This window comes from Vidua macroura, chromosome 4 (genome assembly GCF_024509145.1).
Source record: "Vidua macroura isolate BioBank_ID:100142 chromosome 4, ASM2450914v1, whole genome shotgun sequence".
Classification (NCBI taxonomy): Eukaryota; Metazoa; Chordata; class Aves; order Passeriformes; family Viduidae; genus Vidua; species Vidua macroura.
Genome location: NC_071574.1, coordinates 65,054,212 through 65,073,553, shown reverse-complemented (window position 1 = coordinate 65,073,553; position 19,342 = coordinate 65,054,212). Strand labels below are relative to the sequence as shown.

The 19,342-nt window shown below is 36.9% G+C and overlaps 1 protein-coding gene across 1 annotated transcript in view; it reads left to right on the top strand.

Moving 5' to 3' along the window:
* CFAP99 (cilia and flagella associated protein 99) overlaps positions 1-19,086 on the top strand; it is a 53,019-nt gene extending 33,933 nt beyond the window's left edge. The window contains exons 10-16 of the mRNA XM_053976455.1: positions 3,048-3,136; positions 5,405-5,609; positions 7,343-7,484; positions 8,264-8,415; positions 10,595-10,800; positions 17,395-17,554; positions 18,160-19,086. Of these exons, the coding sequence (XP_053832430.1) occupies positions 3,048-3,136; positions 5,405-5,609; positions 7,343-7,484; positions 8,264-8,415; positions 10,595-10,800; positions 17,395-17,554; positions 18,160-18,327 (1,122 nt within the window). The 3' untranslated portion in view covers positions 18,328-19,086. The remainder of the gene's footprint in view (positions 1-3,047; positions 3,137-5,404; positions 5,610-7,342; positions 7,485-8,263; positions 8,416-10,594; positions 10,801-17,394; positions 17,555-18,159) is intronic.
* The last annotated feature ends 256 nt before the right edge of the window (positions 19,087-19,342 follow it).

Here is a 19,342-nt window from a genome sequence, read left to right as displayed (position 1 = left end):
CTGTCTGCTACACAATATACAATCAGGTTGGATGTTTGCCTTGTTTCCTTCAGACACATACTGAGGTCATGAAATCCACTATCCTGATTGCTTCTCTTGTAGAATTTTCAAGGGTCAGAGAATTGTAAACATGAGAAAAGAGCTGTTCAGCCTTAACAATGGAACACATGAAAACTCACATTGCTGTTTCTGCAATAACTGCACTACAGATTATCTTCAGTCTTATATTGTTCAGTCTGGCACCTTTCATTTGTTTCAAGTTCTTATACAGAATAATTTCAGCTGTGCTTGTATTGTGGCCTCAAATATCTTGTGAGCAGGTCTGCCTGCTCTTTAAAACCACGTATTTAGGTACAGCTCATAAACACTGTGAAAAGATTGATTCTCTGCTTGGAGGACTGGGCATCTGGCAAGTATTTCAAAAGCCTGACTGGCATTTATCACACACTGAAGTTATCTTTAGTAACAGTATCAGCTACTCAGTCTTCTTGCTTACAATCCAGCAGCATTTAAATTACAGGAAGGTAATAAGACCCTAGTTCATTTTGGACAAAAAGAAAGAGAAAAAAAACCCAAACCAGGAAAAATTTCCATAGTTAAAACAAACACATGTGACCTGTAATTACATGGGCTCAGTTCAAAACTCTGTATATTCCATTGCCCTTTCTGATAATATAAAGTAATACAACTTTAATGCACACTAACAAGAGTCAAGCCATCTGCCTAAATTACATTAAGAAAAATATGGATCTGGCATCCTCTGGCATTGATTAGGGCCGCTTCTAAAACTTGCTGGTATCTCCTCTAGATGCATAAACAGTTTTATCTTGTCTAAACACATTTGCCTTAAGGTTGGTTAGGTGATATTCAAGATGCTGCTGTAACTTTCAAGCAGAGATAGGCATATTGTTATTGACTTTTAAAATACTTTCTTATTCCTGTCACCTTCTTGCCTGTGCCACTCTCTGAGTAGACAAATCCTAAGAGGATAGCTTATCCAAGATATATATATAAAATTTTAATCTATCTTCATATTAATGGAATTATATAATGTTATTTTGCTTTCCTCTTTTTAGAACACCCACAGTATATGATTTTTTTTTTTTTTTTAGAGACATAAATTATGGGCAGCAGCAATTATTTCTCTTGTTGTTCCAAAGTATTTATTCATCCTTTTCACTGGCAGAATGAGACGGTACAAATGCATCATGACTCTGTCTCAGTCTACCTCTTGCTCATATCATATTTGCTCTTTACATATTTATTTATTTTGGTGAGTTGTTGCATGTTCATTAGGTGGCAATAGTGAATATTATATTTTCCCACAAGAATTAGAGCTCTGTAATTTTCCCACTTGCTTCCATTTTCTCATCTTGAAAAAGGGGAAGATATCTCATGACAGGAAGAGAATGAGTAAAATTCATAACTTCCTTGATACTGTATGGCATAGAAAAATTTATTCAGTTATTTTACTTATACCTGCCTGCACATGTCTTGGAAGTCCCAGTTATTTTAACTATATTGCCATATTTCTATTTCATTGTCAGTCAGATTTCTGGTCAATAAACTGTGAAACTGAAGTTTAAGGTATTGCCATAATAATTCTTAGTTCAGTTCTCTATCCAAATTGTAGTTGGTAAATACAGAACATGAAATCTGTATACACAGAAAACTGTCAAAAGTATGGAAACATCTACATGTGTCAGAGAAAATTTCTAAGGAAACATTTTATGCACAGTACAGGCATAAAATACAAACTGTTCATATAATGCAGAAGGCTTTGAGATGTGTTGAGATGCAGATCAAAAGGTAGAACATCATTGGGCATTAAGAAGTCATAGTAAGTCAAACAAGAGAAATAAAATACATTGGTTTGGATTCTTTTCCTAAATTCTTCAAGTTATCATCATTTTGTCAAGACACTGACAGGTAATTAATTTTTTTGCATTAAAATATGCCATCTGCATAAAAACAGTAATTTTACTTAGTGAATTCTAGGTGATGGAATGTGTTTGCTATCCTCAACCTACCTAATTAATATAATTTATAACACATGCTTTTTCCAGTTATGTATTTCAGGAGACTTTAGTTCATATTTCTGCATACAATATTTGCAGTATGTAGCTTGAGTGATTCTGTGCATGTGTTTCTCAGCTACTCATTAAGTTCTTCATTTGGAATTTAAATACAAGTTTGAATTCTGAACACAGAACTTGTCTGGATTTAAGTCAAATGTGTTATGATTAAGCTTTGTTTTCTTCAGAAATGATCCAAGTTCTTATTTCAGCAGCACTGCTTTGCCTTGGTTCAGATTAAGTCTCTTACATGTGTCTGCAAAGGTGACCCATTTTCTCTGAACACCCTACCTGTGCAGGGAACAATTTTAACTGGCAGAGAAATTGATCCTTTTCTCCCTCAGTATTTAGAAGTTGTCTGGGAGTCAGTCTTAACACCATACTTTGAAGAGTTAACAAAGCAGCCACAGGATCCAAGTTACACCTTGAGGCCTGAAAGTCACTGAGAACTGTTCTTCATTTCTACTATCTAGAAAATGGATATGGCAATGGGTAATTCCAGTTGTCTTGGAAATACTTCTACATTGTAATAGTGATTATTTATAAAATGCTTCCAAGACCTTCCTATGAAAGGTGCCAGTTTTGTTTTACTTCACTGTTCTGGCTAACTGAACATCTTTCAGAGAGGCAGTTTATTGTCTTTGTCTAAAACAGATCAAATCCTTTTGCACAGTGTATATGAGCACTGGAAAATATGAAAGGAAGTGAAGACATTCTATGGGATTTGACATGGTCCAAGACTGATTACAAATTTATAATCCACTTGGGGGACTTTGCTGATTTCTTAAGCAGTTTGAGTGGTTTATGAACAGCATGCAATTTCATTGTGAGTGTCAGATTAATGCTAGATGAATGCTTTAAGCAAAATTTATGCTGTCTTGGGTCAATTTATTTAACCCACTGAGATGTTTTTATACCCTGTTTCATGGTTTACATTACTAACTATGGAATATACATTCCCTTTCCTGACAGATTGACAATATACCCATTAAATTAAACACAGCAGCTATTTTGAGGGAGGGCGCCCTCTACCAGCGCAAATTGGAAGAGGAGCTCAAAAGGTAGGACCACGATCCACCTAAGATTGCTTTTCACATCCCTGGATACAGGATATGAACCACATCAAAAATAATTAAGTAAATTCCAGGTAAACTAAACTAATGGATCTGTTGTAGGGCATTCTATTCTATAAAAACAATTGACAAAGGAAGAGGGAAGTGGATTGAAGTGGACTGAAGAAAAAGTCTACAGTAAAGTAATTCTTTTTGTGTAGATGCTGTACAGTGTTACTGTGTTCTGATTTAGCACTCTGACTAGTGTCCACTTGCAAAGTCCAACAGGGATCACTTTTATATTTATTCCAGTTCTCCAGGCTAAATAATGACCTGAATACACATCTATTTCTGTGTCCTTTGTACAAGATGCATCTATATTAAGCCAAATAATTTCATGTATCTCCATTTTCTTCAATGGCTGTGGTCAACTACATGCCAAGTTTGATACTTGAACTTGTTTATATGTACATTAAAATACCTGTCAATTTCTATCACAGTAAGATATAGCACTCTAAGAATGTGCTGTTCTTTAAAGCAAGGTAAGCCAAGAGCTGAGAGTGACAGGAGGACAAGTAGGGACAGTGTCCTCACTGACAGCAGCTCCATGGCCCCCTGGCAAGCAGCAGGACAGATTCAAGGACAGACAGCAGGGTCAGCCAAGGGTGCTACGAGAGTCCAAAGGGATGAGTCTGGGCCAAGGTCCAGCCAGGAAGCCAAGTCAAGAAGGCAGAGTCAACTAGGCCCCAGGCTGGCTGCAGGCTGATCTATGGAGTAGCTTAGGCAAGGACCAAGGCTGTTAACCTGGGCTTAAATGTGTCTCCTGGGAAGAAACTACACACACACCAACCAGGACTTTCATAGCTCTTCCTCAGATGTTTCTTTTCACTCCAGTCCCATCCAGTGTTAGACAGTCACACTGCAGCAGAGCTGTCTTTGAACACAAGCACTGTGTGTGGGGAAGGGGGCTAATAAGAGGTTGCAGGTCCTGTTGTGCATTTAGCACTCTAAGAAATCCTGACATAAGGATTCTTCCTTATTCAGCAACACAGGTTTTCAGAGGATGTTTACTAGGGAAAGGGTGATTCCTGGGTGGCTACTGAAGGTTGTGTTCTACAGCTAGAATCACATAACATTTTCACAAAAAAACTTCACAAAGATAAAACTTACATCATGTCATCCTGCTTTAGTATTACTTCTAATCCTATCTTAGCAGGCTAAGCACTAAATACTGATAGCATTTTAAGTCCTGGAAAGACTGTGTAAGTTTGGATTTGATCTTTGGACCTAACAGGTTTTGGTTCACGCATCAGGATTTTAGCAGGTAGATATTAAACATCATTCAGGTTCTGTTATCAGCTATTCACATATATTGAGGTTCTTCCATATTACATATGCAACTGTTCACTCTAGCTGGCAGAATTTGTTCCACTCAGCAAAGGAATAGTTCCCTGTAACTTGACACTATTTTATCTTAATGAGTTTTAATCTTCAGCTGCATTTAACACAAAAAAGCTATATATATATATAGAGAGAGAGATAAATATATATATATATAGAGAGAGAGAGAGAGATTGATGTATCATATGTATATGCATTGGGGAGCAGCAGTAAGAGGCAATTCACTCCATGTTTGTGTCTCTACCCTAGTTATTGGCTCATTCCCTTCTCTGCTGCAGGACTTTCATGGGCCTGCCCCAGGGCTTTGCTATGTTTTTCTCTCTCAGCTGAGCACAAAAAATAGGGATGTGGCTTTGCTTAAGAGCTGAATACTTCTTTGCCTCATTACAGCAATATTATTTAATTGACAAAATACAAAACAGAAATAGTGTTAAGCAGAAGTTTATTGTTCTCTGTGTTAAAGTCTGTGGACAAGAAGACTTGTCAAAGAGAAAAGTTGTTTGTTCTTTCTACCTCTAAGCAAAGCAGTCCTCTGAGAAAATGTACATCCCTTTACCTGATTCTCTCTGCTCCTTACAAGAATCTATACACAGCTAAAGTTTGCCCTCTCTTGGGGCTTTGTTTTACTGAAAACTTTCAGGTCCATGCTCTCATGCACTTTCTTCCAGTCTGGCTTTCTCAGGCTTTACACATAGTAGGAACACCTCTTAGATTGGAGTTAAAATGTATCTGTCAAACGACTTTGTGATGAGTGCATTTTTCCTCGGCAGAGACCAAACACTTTCTATCAAAAGCTACTGGAAATGTTTTACAAACCAAGGAAGGGCTATGAAGCCAGATCCCTAAAATAGTATACTCTTTTTTTCTCTCTTGCAGAGTTGAAAATTTGCAACAAGGGGCTGGAGACCCATCTGAATTCTTGGAATGGCAGAAACAGATGCGTGGAAAAGATTTGGAAGAACAACTGGCTGAAATAGAGTGTAGGAGGCTTCAAGGAAAACTGAGTTATGAAGAGGCAGTTCTAGCCCATCAGAATGTAATCCAAGAAAACAAGAAGAAAGCTGATCTATTGAGAGAAGAGGTAATACATACAGGGATGCTCAAATTTCACTGATTTCCAATCTGTGCAAATCATAGCACAGATGATACCTGCTATTAGAGGTGTAAAATTCTGTGTGGTGTCTTTACTCACTGGAGTCTGCAAATAAAGGAAAAAGAGGGCTATAACTTCCAGATACAGCAATGCTTATACATTAAAGTACTTTATACAATTTTTTAAAATTTGATTAACACTTATGAAGTACATTGAATAAAAGCAGAAGATCAAAGAATGCTGCCCTATATTCTGTCATTATGCAAGTCCTTTTTGAACAGATACTGAGATACTAAGCGCCATTAGCATTGAAATCAACAATATATAACTGATTTCTTTATCTTGTTAAAATCAGAGCCACAAATATGAAAGTATTTGTTTTCTTAAACTGATATAATTCAATTTGCTTCATACTATCTGACATGCCTAGATTTCTCTTAGGTGGAAATTCAGACAGACAACCCTCTTCAGATCCATCTATATGGAAAACTGCATGTTTATGCCAGGAAATATTTTCACACTGTTTTCATTCTGGCAAATCACAGTTTCTCAAAATCATTGCCAGATCTTTTTGTTATTTTCACAACTCACATTACATTTTCCCAGTGCTTTTCTTATAAACTAAATAGGTGATCAAGAATCACCAAATACTACAGATTTGAAACTTTTCACAGCCACCATCACATTCTTTTCTATTTCTCCAGTTTGTTGCTATGCCCTGTAGGCCAATATGTGTCTCTTGACCATCTCACAAATGTCAGTGCAATGTCTCAGCAACATAAAATGAGACCACAAAAGTATAAAATTTTCATAAAGACCATGCTACAAAATGAAAATTTGCTTAATGAGTTCCTTTTCTGTCCTATAATACCTTTCAATCTTTTTTGGCATTGAGTCTTCATGTTTGTTTAGAAAGACCATAGCAAGAACTTAAAGTGAACCCCAGTGTGTACAACTGAGCATAGTATGATTGCTCATACTCATTCCAAAATTATTCCAATTGTTATATTCACTTCAACTTCAGAGCATATGTGTTTTATTTGTTAGCAGAAATGTCCCAAAATGAATAGATTTGGGGATGTGCAAAGACGACTTGCTCTAACCCGACCAATTCCACATATCTCCCTTTGCTTATCAACAAGCAGGGCATGTCATCCACATACACATCTCCAGACATTCTCCAATGTTCAGCTGTTATGCTGATCCCCTTCCTTCTTTTAAAACTCTGGTCTTCCATCTAAAACAGGAAGAGCAGCAAGGAATCTAATCTGAGAAAATCAATTTTCCTGCTTCTTCTTCCTTTCCTCTGACAAAGAAAGGAACATGGTACCCAAAAGTGGACTTGACATTACAGAGCTGTGACTTGGACCCAAGAAGTTCCTGCAGGCACACAACTAGCAGTATATTAGATTAGCACACTTCTTCCTATCTCACAACCAGATCCAGAAATTATTCTTTCTGTCTGCTCTTGGAAACATGTAGGAGGGAATAATGGAAAACAACAGTACAAATGTCATGCAGGGCATGACCTTTATGTAAATAAAACACAGAGGGGGGAGCTTAAATCTGGGACTCTTTCTTGTCCCCAGCCATTGTCCTTTATTACTTTTGTGGATGATGTAATAGTTTGAATCCAATTGTCCTTATCCTGTTTCAATGATTTGAGGCACTCAGATCACCACTTATCAGGAGTTGTATTCACATGTTCATTTGTGATTTAGAAAACAGAGCTGATGCACCTGTATGCAGAGAAACGTCTACAGGAACAGAAAGAAATGAAAGAGCTGGTGGAACAGGTCATGGAAGGACACAAGAATGTAAAGCAAGTAAAAGCAAAGATCCAGGAATACAAACAACAGATAGGTATATATATTGCCAGAAAAATGCAAGGTGATGCTAAATATCCCCCAATTACTTCATCTTTCTTTAGTGGGCCAATTACAATTTTTACAGAAGGGAAAGTGAAATTGAGGGAAAGATCCAGGCTATACATTTCCATGAATGTATGAATATGAATTCAGGAATAAGCTGGCAATGGGCAGATCAAAAATTCTAAGCTACTGGTCATGGGAATTACTCTTAAACAGGAGAAATACATCATTAATGTTCTGCAACCAGTTTCCCTTCGATCTAAAAGTAGCACATGATAATGACTCTACTTCTTGGTCAAATGCAGGCTTCTCTGCTTGTGTATCTCCATACTTGTATTCATAAGGATTGAGGCAGGCAAAGAGTATTAGTCACTCCAAAATGGACTAGCAGAACCTACCAGCCTTTGCAATTCAGACATTTCTAGGATATACATAGCTTGGAAGACTATGAATATTTTCTATTTTATAATATCCTTTTATTAAGTAATGAAACAGTATGTACAAATGAGAATAGAAATTACAAAGCAGTAATTCAAAGTGTCTGTGTATGTATATGGTACATTTGTGTGCTGAATAGAAGGATAGATGGTGGAGGTGGGAAGTACTCATTTGTTTCTTTAATGATTCCTCCCACCAATACCAGACTGTTCCCTCAAGTACCTTTAGATCAGTATTATTATCATTATTCATGAATGCATATGAATTTTCCTCCAGATGGACTACTTGTTAAAATAGGCAAACAGCTAACTGAGATTAAATATTTTCTTTCAGTTCAGCGGGTTTGTGAAGAAAGTGGAGAACTTCTCCAGAAAGCTTTAGAAGAAAAGGAGGAGAAGAATAGGAAAAGATATGAACTAATTCAACAAATACGAGCTATTGAGTCTACACCTAGCATCAGACAAAAGTTTGTTGATTTAACAGAGGTAAGCTCAAAAGGAAAAACTACTGGTTTTACATAAATGGTAAAACTACTGGTTTCACACATTCAGAGGGATTGTGTACTGCAGATATATCACAGTCTGGATGGATGAAGTACAAAGTGACCCCATACATGTTGTATTTTGTCATATTGCATGACAAAAGTTAGATATGAAATGGAACATTGACAAAGTCTATTAAATGAAAATTTATCAAGAAGAATATTCTGATGACAAGTGAAATCTTAATCCTCTTGAACTTTCTTTGAATTTTGCCAATAGGATCTGGGTTTGCCAATATCTTACAAAAAGAGTCTGGACAGTGATTACAAGATGTTCTGTGCATCTTCACAAATTCAAAGATTTGTCAGTCAGGGTAAAAACTGAATCAACACAAATTTGGACTCATGTATACTTAGTTATATTGCAGTGTTGATGGCCATGGTAATTAGCAAGATTAATTTCCTTTGCTTTCAAAACTGTCAACATTCAGGTATATGAAAGAGATTGTCAAGAGAACCCAAAACTTTCTGAGCTGTTACAATTCTGTGTAAATAACTTGTGTGTGTAAGTCTATAGTTTATAGTAACTGTATTAACTGTATCTCAAACTTCTTGGACTTGCTGTTGATGCACAACAACTCTCATGCCTGTGATTGGCTCTGCAATGCCCAGACTTAGGCAGCATCTAGAAATCTGTTATTTTATTTGGTAACTTAATCAGAAGATTAATTAGACATAAAGAAATACATAAATTAGACATAAGAAATACATTTTTTACAATGAGTGTGATGAACCACTGGCACAGATTGCCCAGAGAAGTTGTGGATGCTCCATCCCTCAAAGTGTTCAAGGCTGGGGTGGATGGGGCTTGAAGCAACCTGGTCAGGAGGATGTTCTTGGCCATGGCAGGGCATTTGGACTAGCTGGTCTTTAAGGTCCTTTCCAACTCAAATTGTTCTGGGACTTTATATCACAACTTCACTGTTCCATTATAATGACTATTACAGTAGCACTCTAGTAGAATTGGCACACTCTTGGTGAGAGCTTGCCCTGGTTTTCTTTCTACAAAAGGCTTTTTCAGGCTTAGTGCAATTAAGTATTTGTCCATAAAATTCCCATTCATTCTCCTAATTTTTAAAGTACCAGTTCTTCCCTTCATGGTACTTCAGTTGCTTGAATACCAGCAGTATCTACTGAATGAGTGTAGAACTTTTCTTCTTTTAGGAACTACTTCACTGGCTTCACTGAGCATTTTTGAAATGCAGACACTCAAAAAACATTCAGCTTCTACCACTCTATGCCTCGAGCAAATTCTCTTTCCTAGACATGTTTGATGTCTGCTTGTCATGCTCAAACACTAACACTGAGATAGATAGATAGATAGATAGATAGATAGATAGATAGATAGATATAGATATAGGTATAGAGATCTATAGAGATATATATCCTTTTGCAAAACGTTCCCCTTTCACTTCCTGTGAATACAGCTCTACGGTCATTTCAAGTTTAATGGTGGATTTGAAAGAAAGGAAAAGTATATATAAGAGCAGGGGCCTAAAATTTCAAGCCTTCACAAAGCTGTTTGGAAATGATCCATCTTTGTTTGCAAACTAAAGTGCAGAAATCTCTAGATTATAGCATCTCATTATCATTCACATTGCGAAATGGATATTAAAAAGCCTTCATTAAGCATTCAGGTTTGAATATTTTAAATTTGGACATTATTATCTGAATTTTCTGTGAACAAAGCATTGTTTAGTCCTAATCATTTCAGATAAAAACAGTAGATACCATTATAGATCAAATGCATATTTTGGAAATAGATAAATAAAAAAATGCATATTTTTAGTGTAAAGTCTGTTCTGGTTTCACATATTTCAAAAATTCAAAAGTCTAATTAAAACTAAAAGTCAAGTAGAATATTTTGAAAGCAAATATATTGTATTTATGATTAATCTTCTATATATTTTTCAATGCTTTTTCTTTAAATGTTTTGTGAAAGATATGCTCTAGATTTTAAAACCAGTTTTTAAATACCAGTTAGTTTAGGACCATCCCTATATTTCAGAAATCAGAATATATTCAGCGTGAATTGGAACACAATCAAAATATTCTGGTCTTACTCATTTACTCTCCCCTTGGTATTTACAGTGTTATTTAAACCTATATTTTGTGTTCTCTAGACTGGTGGCCATGGTTTATTTGGTGAAATGTCAATAGTGGAACTACGTGAACGCCTCGCCTTACTCAAGGAAGCACAGAAGGCAGCAGAGGAAGAGAAGAGAGATCAGATAATTCATGAAAAACAAGCTAAGGAACAACTTATTCTAGACAAACTGGACCAGATTTCCCAATTCAGAGCAGAACTTGGACGAGCAGCTGCTTTAAAGTCAGTATACAACAGCATGTGACATTTAAGACATTGCAACTTTGTTAATATTTTGCCAGCCCTTGAGGAGAAGAACAAGCAGAGAGCAAAATGCAGCCATTCTGTAAATCAGTATGACTTTTTTCAAGGATTACACTGGGGCCAACATTTCCTTTTAATTCTTGAAAATAATTTTCATCAGATTTAACAGATCTTTTTCATCATTTATGATTGAGGACACTCCATAAGCTCGTGTTGACAGTATTGCCCCAGGATTCAGAGCCAATAATATAAATTTAGAAAGAAGTTTTGCCTTTCTTGTATTCCTTTTCAGCTAATCAGAACTAATTTGATGTTATTAGAATCATTCTAGCTTGACACTTAAAGTTGTTTCTCATTCTTATCTAAACCAATATTAGAGCTGTAGTTTTCTTTCTTGAATTTCATCTGTAATGTTAAAAGGAAGGTCTTATTCTAGAAGTTAAAAATATTTTAGGAAGAAGATTTTGTGATAGCAATAATGAGCTATAAATTAAATACATTATAGCATTAGATCAAAAAGGAAGTTCTTTGCTTACAGGCTGAGCAAATTCTGCATTCATGACTAATATTTATTATTCATTATCAAATTTATTAATCATTGTCATAAAGGATACATAACCATCACAGACGCTTCACATATGCAGAAGACAGGGCCCTTCCACAAGGGTTTTAAAATCGAAGTTAAAGCTATTGACAAATAAAGCTGAGCAGGAAGAAAGCCTGTGTAAAAGTATACCACATGGCACACCTCTTGATCTTATACCATTTTTACTGCATCTTAAATATTTGCCATTTTTTTCTTTCAAATTGTCTTTTTTCATTTCCCTTTTGTGGCTTTGAGAGATAAGTCCTTGTCTTGCCATATTTATTTTGCAAGCTGATGTTCAGGCTGACATTCAGAAGACATATTCTATCAGGCTACAAACACATGTTTTTAGACATGTCTGAGATTCATGTGTATTGCCAAAGGTAGCTTCTCAGAGTTCAATTCATGTTAATCATTTATCATCCAATTCTACATCTCAGTTACAGAAGGCAGTATTGATGTATTCTTTTAGTTTTCACTTGTCTCAGCTCTAATTTAGTTTCTTGCTGATAACCAATCTCCAAAGACTGGGGTTTTACTATGTTAGTACTTGAGAAGATAGTTTAATGTATTTAATGAATCGATAACTGCAGCCGCAGTGGATTGACTCCACACAGCAGTGACCTTCTTTTCTATGGCATGTATCAAGAAAAGATTTTAAGACTTAAGAACCTGAAATGGAGTTGGAGCTGCAAATATACTCTCATTGCTAAACACTCAGTATTGTGAAAGCCTGTGGGAATAACTCAAGCCACTGCTTTCCACTAGAGATGCAAACTAAGCATTAGTTTGCATTAAGAACTTGTGTACTACATAAAACCTGTTTCACTGGTACCTGCTTAAAGAATCATCTGTTCTTCTAGATGTGCAGTCTGTGAATTTTGTATAGGGCTGGGTTCCTTTAAACTAGACTCTTTGGCTTAATTCAGAACTAAAACTGTTCTGATCCTGAAATAAGCTGTGCTTGAATGAGAAGCTTTGATTCACTTTTTGTTCTGTCATTTGAAATGCTTTTTAGAACAGACCAATATGCTAAAGATAGTAGAATCCAAATTAAACTATACGCTAAATTGCAAGCATCTGACTCAATCAGTCAATCTGGTCAGATTCTTGATAAGTTATACAGTAATATTAATGAAGCCCTATCTGCTTTCTAAATAAAAAAATATAATGTTTCATTATAGATTTTAGAAGACATTTTCCTTTCATGGTTCCTAAGCAATTTATGTATGTATACAATTTATGTATATGTTGGAAGTAATTCCTATAAAAAGGCATCATCATAGTATATAAAAAATGTTTTTCTTTGGGAGTGTATTTCATGCATTTTCATACAGAATCCAAATCTCTGGTGTTATTTTTGTTAATACAGAAATATGGCGTGCTGGCCATGGCATTTACAAATGCTGGACACTTTCATGCAGTTTTTATTTCTCTCTATAGAAACTATGGGCTTTGTGTATTAAATCTTATTGGCAGATCTTGATTCCTGAAATACCTCTCAAACCAGTGTGAGTGATTAATTGTTTGGGTTCTATTCTTGATATGTTGCACAGAAGGTGTAAAAAGCTAATTTTTATGTTTACAGAATTGATTCATCATTATAGGGATAGAATAGCAAATCTTACCAATGGTCCTCATAAGTTAGCTTTATGCCTCAATATAAAATTATGTGTTACATCCAAAATTGCATTATGTTGAAGGCTGCTACTAATCAGCTAAAGTATGGCAGCTAAACTATGCTAAATACCTGCTTTAGTGACAGCTGGAGTTTAATCAGGTCCCTACCAAGCAGGTTCCTTTCAATAACATTCACAGTCATACATCAACACAAGAGAAGCACATTGTGCAAGTATATAATGAGCTATATTAAACAAAGTAGGAAATGGAACATGAAAAATTACAGAGACATTGGCCTTTAATAGACTGCAAGCCATGACATCTATCACAGCAGAGGCTTTGTGAGTGCTTGCAGGATGGTACATATGCTGGACGTCCGTTTAATTGCTAGAATTTCGCACAGTTTGAAAATCAGCACTGTCATTTGAAGTGGACAAGCGATTCTGTTCTCAGCTTTCAAACTCGAGCACCAGCAGCTTCGTGTGTGTTTGAATACATGCTAATGTACTCAAGTTACATGCCTGTGTACTTGAGATACAACTCCCTTTCATTCTAGTGAGGGACATGTATTACTGCAATCTAATGTCCTGAGCATCACACAACAGTTCAAACTAGTTGGTCTGAAGCTCCCTCCATCCACATTATCTGCAGTTTGGGGGGAGAGTTACTTTGTGTTGGACTCAGCCTGGGACTGCAAGCTCTCACCATTCACGTGGTTTAAAACTGTCAGAGGAGAGCAGCATTAATCCTCCCTGACTTCCTTGTATGTGAGGAAGATGTACAGACTCCCACCAAGTCAAAAGTTCCCTAGATCCCCGTTTCACACTGTGGTAATGCTGTGGCACACTGGGCTTCCAGCACTGCATTACAAATGATGGTGTGTTTGTCAAGATGGCAGAGCAATCCTTTCTCTCCCTGCCACTGCCAGTGCTCAAATCCCTCCCTGACAAGGGGCACTGACCACACACACTGAGAGAAAGGTAACTCCTCTCTCTTGGCCTGAGGTGGGGAAGGATGGGCATAGTGTCAAAGCAGCCAGAGCAGGTAAAGGAGGAGAAGGAGAAGGAGAAAGAAGGAGAAGGAGAAGGAGGAGAAGGAGAAGGAGAAGCAGAAGGAGGTGGTAATGAGTTCTTCATTATCATTGAAACAAAAGGGGGAAATTTATCGGTAATGATGGATCAGAAATATGAAGATGTGAAGAGAAGCTGTGAAAAAAAGCCAGTTTTTTCTCAATGGTGGCCACTGAGGGGACAAGAGGAGTATCAGGAAACACTTTTTACTGTGAAGATGACCAAGCATTGGCACAGATTTTCCAGAGAGGCTGTGGAGTCTCCATCCTCGGAGGTGTTCATCTGGACACAGACCAGGGCACGCAGCTCAAGGTGGCTCTGCTTAAGCAGACGGAGTGGTCAAGATGACCCCCAGAGGTTCCTTCTAGACTCAGCCATTCTGTGATTCAGTGACTGAACTTTGATTATGCAACTTCAAAATTTTTACTTCACATGAGGAAAACACTGTTATGAATAGCAATCATTTCCCCACCTAAAATTAGGTGCTTAATAAATTAATTGTTGGAAGAGAGTCAGATTTGGAGTGCTTAAATCACTCATATTAGTACAAAACAGTAATCAGTCTAATAGTGTAGTGTTCTTAAATGCCAAAATAGTAACTGCCTTAATAGTGAACTGTTAACAGTTAGATACATTTACTTTGCTAACTGCAGTAACTTAGAATTATGGTGCAGGACAGAAAAAGGCAAGCTACTGTGAGGTATAGACAGACAGCCCCACTCACTGAGGCTATGAGAATTTTTTTAAAATATTGTTATTTGCCCTATAAGCAATTCTGCTTTTAAAAAAATATTTATGTTTTTGCATAAGACTCCATTTTGTAATGTGAGCTTATAAATACAGTCCTAGCTGCTTGATATTTTGGTGCCTAGAATAGTCAAGTGGTCATTTTTACTCAACCTCCTATAAGTATTGAGTCAGTTAAGAGCTGACTACAGCTCTTACATACATCTATGTCTTTATACTTTTGATGCAAAGCTGGAGTTTGAAAATGTAAATGAAAAGCCAAATATAGATTATAGGAGGAAACCTCTGTGCAAATCTTCAAATTTCCCATTTTTTAAATATAGCTGAGAAGAATTTTCATAAATTATCACATAATTTTCTATTGATCTGGAGAGGATTTTTCTGTGTACTAGCCCATTCTGACTGGCTGTTACCTTACTTCCTTAGGAAATATGTGATATGAGGTGACAGAGATCATAAGAGGTTTTTCTATCCTGAGCCCTCAAAGTTCTCAAATGATGACAGGAAACCAGAATTTTAAAATTTCTTTTTTCATTCCTTCCTCTCTTGGAGTTTCTCTTATGATATGGTGTGGCATCTGAAAATCTATGGGATTGGCAGCTTTTTGGAATAGTGTAGATGACTGGCACAAGTCTCCATTTAGAAGAGGAATGAATATTACTCTGAAAATAAGCAATTATTTACAATGTTAATATAGAAGCAGCTGCTGCTGCTTCCTGATTTTAAACCTCTTGCTATATTTCCTTTAATTGTATTTACAAGAATCTGGATTTGCATGTAAGGAAAGATTTTGCTGTTTATTCTCATGGACAAGATTTAATCATCAAGTATTTATTTAAAACTGTACTGTTATATTCTTCTATATCCTTTGGAATGCAATGCCTTCATACAGTGCACATAGAAATAAACCATGTCCTCAATTAGGTTAAGTAATATTAGACAATTTTTAGAATTACAATATAGTGTTAAAAATTAATCTCAGTGTAGCAGAGTATATCACAGTCTTAAAGTGGATAAGGAAACATTATCCTAACCAGATAGCATGACACACGGAGCAGAGGGGTTAGGGAGTGTCTCAGGAAAGTAACTGGAAATGAGAAGCCAAGCTTAACTGTGTCCCTTACTTAGAGTTCACAGTCACATTTCAGAATGTGACACAGGTCATATTTCCCCTTCATCCAGTTCCTAAGGATTTGGGGACCTCTAGTCTGGAATGGCTGCACTGAAGAAAACTCGTTATCACAGAGAGTTTCCTATAAGAGATAAAGCTAACAAGGCAGGCAAAAGCCATCTCTCTCACGATGAAAGAACTGTTTGGGTCCTTGGATCCTTGATACAGACACTTTTTAAAAGCAAATTGGTGGGTTCAGCATCAGAAGGTGCTTCTTCCTTCTTCCCCATCTGCCAGCTTCTTGAGAAGTGTGTCTTATACTGAAACCACCCAAGCTATAAGAAAAGAGTTCAATTGTAAAAGATTGCTTTTCAAAAGGCAACTTGTCTGTGAAACTAGTCCTGCCACTGACAGAATGACAGCTACAGAATTAGTGGACAGTGCCCTGGTGCAGTCTGCTCTGGGTCATTTGGAGTCTTTATTGGGTTTCCAATAAAAGCAATTATAATGTTGCACCACTGCAACATAAAAAGACATTTTATAAAAATGTCCTTTGCCAGCTGCTCCTAGCAGATCTAACATGGCTATACAATTGTATACATTCCTTGGAAGATCTGACACTTCCTTTAGCTCTGAATTTAGCCAGAGAATCACAGCTGCTCATGACATAATATTAACTCTACGATTTGATCTTACTAAGCTAAATTTGAGGGCAATGTTGAATAAAAGAGAAAGTTGGATATTAAGTGAGTCACTCTGTAACATGGTATAACCTACATGGAGAAGTTGTGAGTAAATTGGGCCAACTGGGTGAAAGTATGTAAAACCAGGTAAAATGTAAATTCCAGGGGACAGAAAATTGGCTACAACAGAACGGGGGAAAAGGAAGACTATTCAATAATGTCTCTGGTATGCCTTACTTTCAGGGTGCATATGCTGCTATTAATTTATGCTCACACAGAGCAACTAACTTAATTAATATCATCCCATTGATTCTGTATCTGGGCATTGGGATTACACAGAAAAAAATATCTTTTATTTGCCAAGGAATACAGCAATCAAGATGAATACTAATGATCACATAAGGCAAACTCCATAGTTCACACAAGCAAAGAGCTGCAGTATTATCCCAGGTTTTGCACGTTTTTTTCCTAAAGAATGTCATGTCAGGCTTGAAATACTCTATATATTGTCATCATGGCATCCTGTGGGAAAAAATTATTCTATGTGGTTTAGTAATGTTGTTCTGTAAGCAACAAGAGGCAAATTGTGAGTACCACATGCAAGTTATATTTATATGATTTAAATCTCTTTTGAGTCTAACTGGTTTTCAGAAGCAAGAGCAAATTCATTATTACCAAGGTAATATGTGCTCAGATGGACTTATTCTGTGAGATTATAATATTTTACCTTCTCATTGTTTCTTTTTGACTTTTCAGGCAAGAAGAAAAGAAAAAGTCCCAGTCTGGTGAAAGGCCCATGAAAGATGAACGCATTTTAAACCTGCAGAAGAAGATTGTAGAAAAAACAATGGAGCGTAAAAAGCAAGCAGGACTCTTGAAGATTAGCCCCCAGAAAACCAGAATCGTGTCAAGCAAGGTCTGGTTATTACATAAGGAGAAAAGATCTGTAATAGACCTGCTGTTCACAGACCTTTGCTCACCTGCCAGCACTGGCATGGGGGCAGAGGCAGATGGTGCCATACATGGCTGGCAATAACAACACCCTGCCTCCTGCCTAGGCACAATTTCTCCGGCCGTGGCCTTGACCTCACCTTCTTTTCACACATTCTGCTGTCACAGAGCAGGACTCATCCATTCAACACCTCCCTTCCCACTCTTACCACCACACACTCATCCCATCAAGACAGCATCTTACCCCATCTCCAACTCTTGTCTTTCCCAGCTTCCTATCACACACATCCCATCACACCATACTGGGATGCTCACCCCTCTCCCACCCAAGGCATGTTACAGTTTATCATTCCCATGGTTTTGTGGAGAGTTGCAGCAGTGTTTAAGTCATCTCAAACTGGGCAACCGACTCTTCATCATGCCAAGTTTGATGCTAACAAGTTTCCCAATCATGTGAGCAAACAAACGGTGTTGTCAGCCAGCAGGATTATCAAATAGAAGTTTAGTGTACTCACTAAAGAGAGCCACTGTATCACCTGCAGTCTGATCATCTCTGTGTCTTTCCTGCAGGATTCTTTTCAATGGAACCATTGGAAAGAACTAGAAGAGAGTCGGGAAAGACAGTTCAGAATCTTTCAGCATGGCTTCATGGACAGAGAGGCAGCTCAGAAAAGGGAGCTCATTGCAGCAGCAAGAAGTGGAGCCAAAGCCTGTGTACTGCGCTCTGATCTGAAATAAGATACATTTGGAACAAATTCAGGCCTGCTGGAAATATCCCAGTGTACCTATTTACTAAAAAGGTTGAATTGTATTCTTTATTTCACCTTTACAGTGTGATTAGAAAAATGTGGGTCTTACAGGCACAGTAGAATAAAAATGTGCAGGGGGTTTTAATATAATTTAATTTTCTTTTATAATGATAAAATGATTAATTATATAATGATTTTTTTCTGCTAGAATCAAAAGCTTTAAGAAACTTTATCATCAGAGCTCCTACAGCATAATAGCAAATATCTGTGTAAGAATGTTGAGACCTGTATTTGTGGTTTTGTATGCTATGCCATGGTTTGCTACACTCATTTTTCCAAAAGAATAAAAATGAGGGCAAACCCCAAGGCATATTCGTTTACATTATGAATCTTTTCAGAAGGCCCAAGTTGGTCAGACCAAGTTCCTAACATGCCTTCTTACATGACAGTAACTATGTAAGAGGATTGCCAGTTTCAACACTGTTTTAGAGGATGAGGGGAAAACTGTTTAGAAGGTTTAGATGATGTGAAAGCGTCCAGAAGTCAGAGTCTAGATTCAGTGACCCAGGCAGGCCATCTCTCTATTTGCAGACGTAAATTTCTTCAGTCTTTAAACAGTACAAGGAGAACATAACATTGATCTCTTTAGGGAGCTGCTTCCAGAAGAAGTAAAAATTCTGTTACTCACCTAGAAGATAATTTGCCCTCTGACAATTTCTATACTGTGTAAAACAGCCTTTAAATTACAAAACTTATCCAGGCACAAAGCCAAGGAGGATATAAATCAAAATTAAAATCTGCCCAGAAGTAAGACTATGTAATGTATTTCTATTTTAACTCAATGCCAGTTACAAAGTGTTTAATTATGGCTATTGCAAATATTTAAATTGAAGGAGACTGTCACTGACATTAGAGTCAGGCAACTGCTTCTAATGCTCTCATAACATTGCATTTCTCACTTTTTATTGAAGGAGGTCTAATGGAATTCTTTTATTGCCATCTAG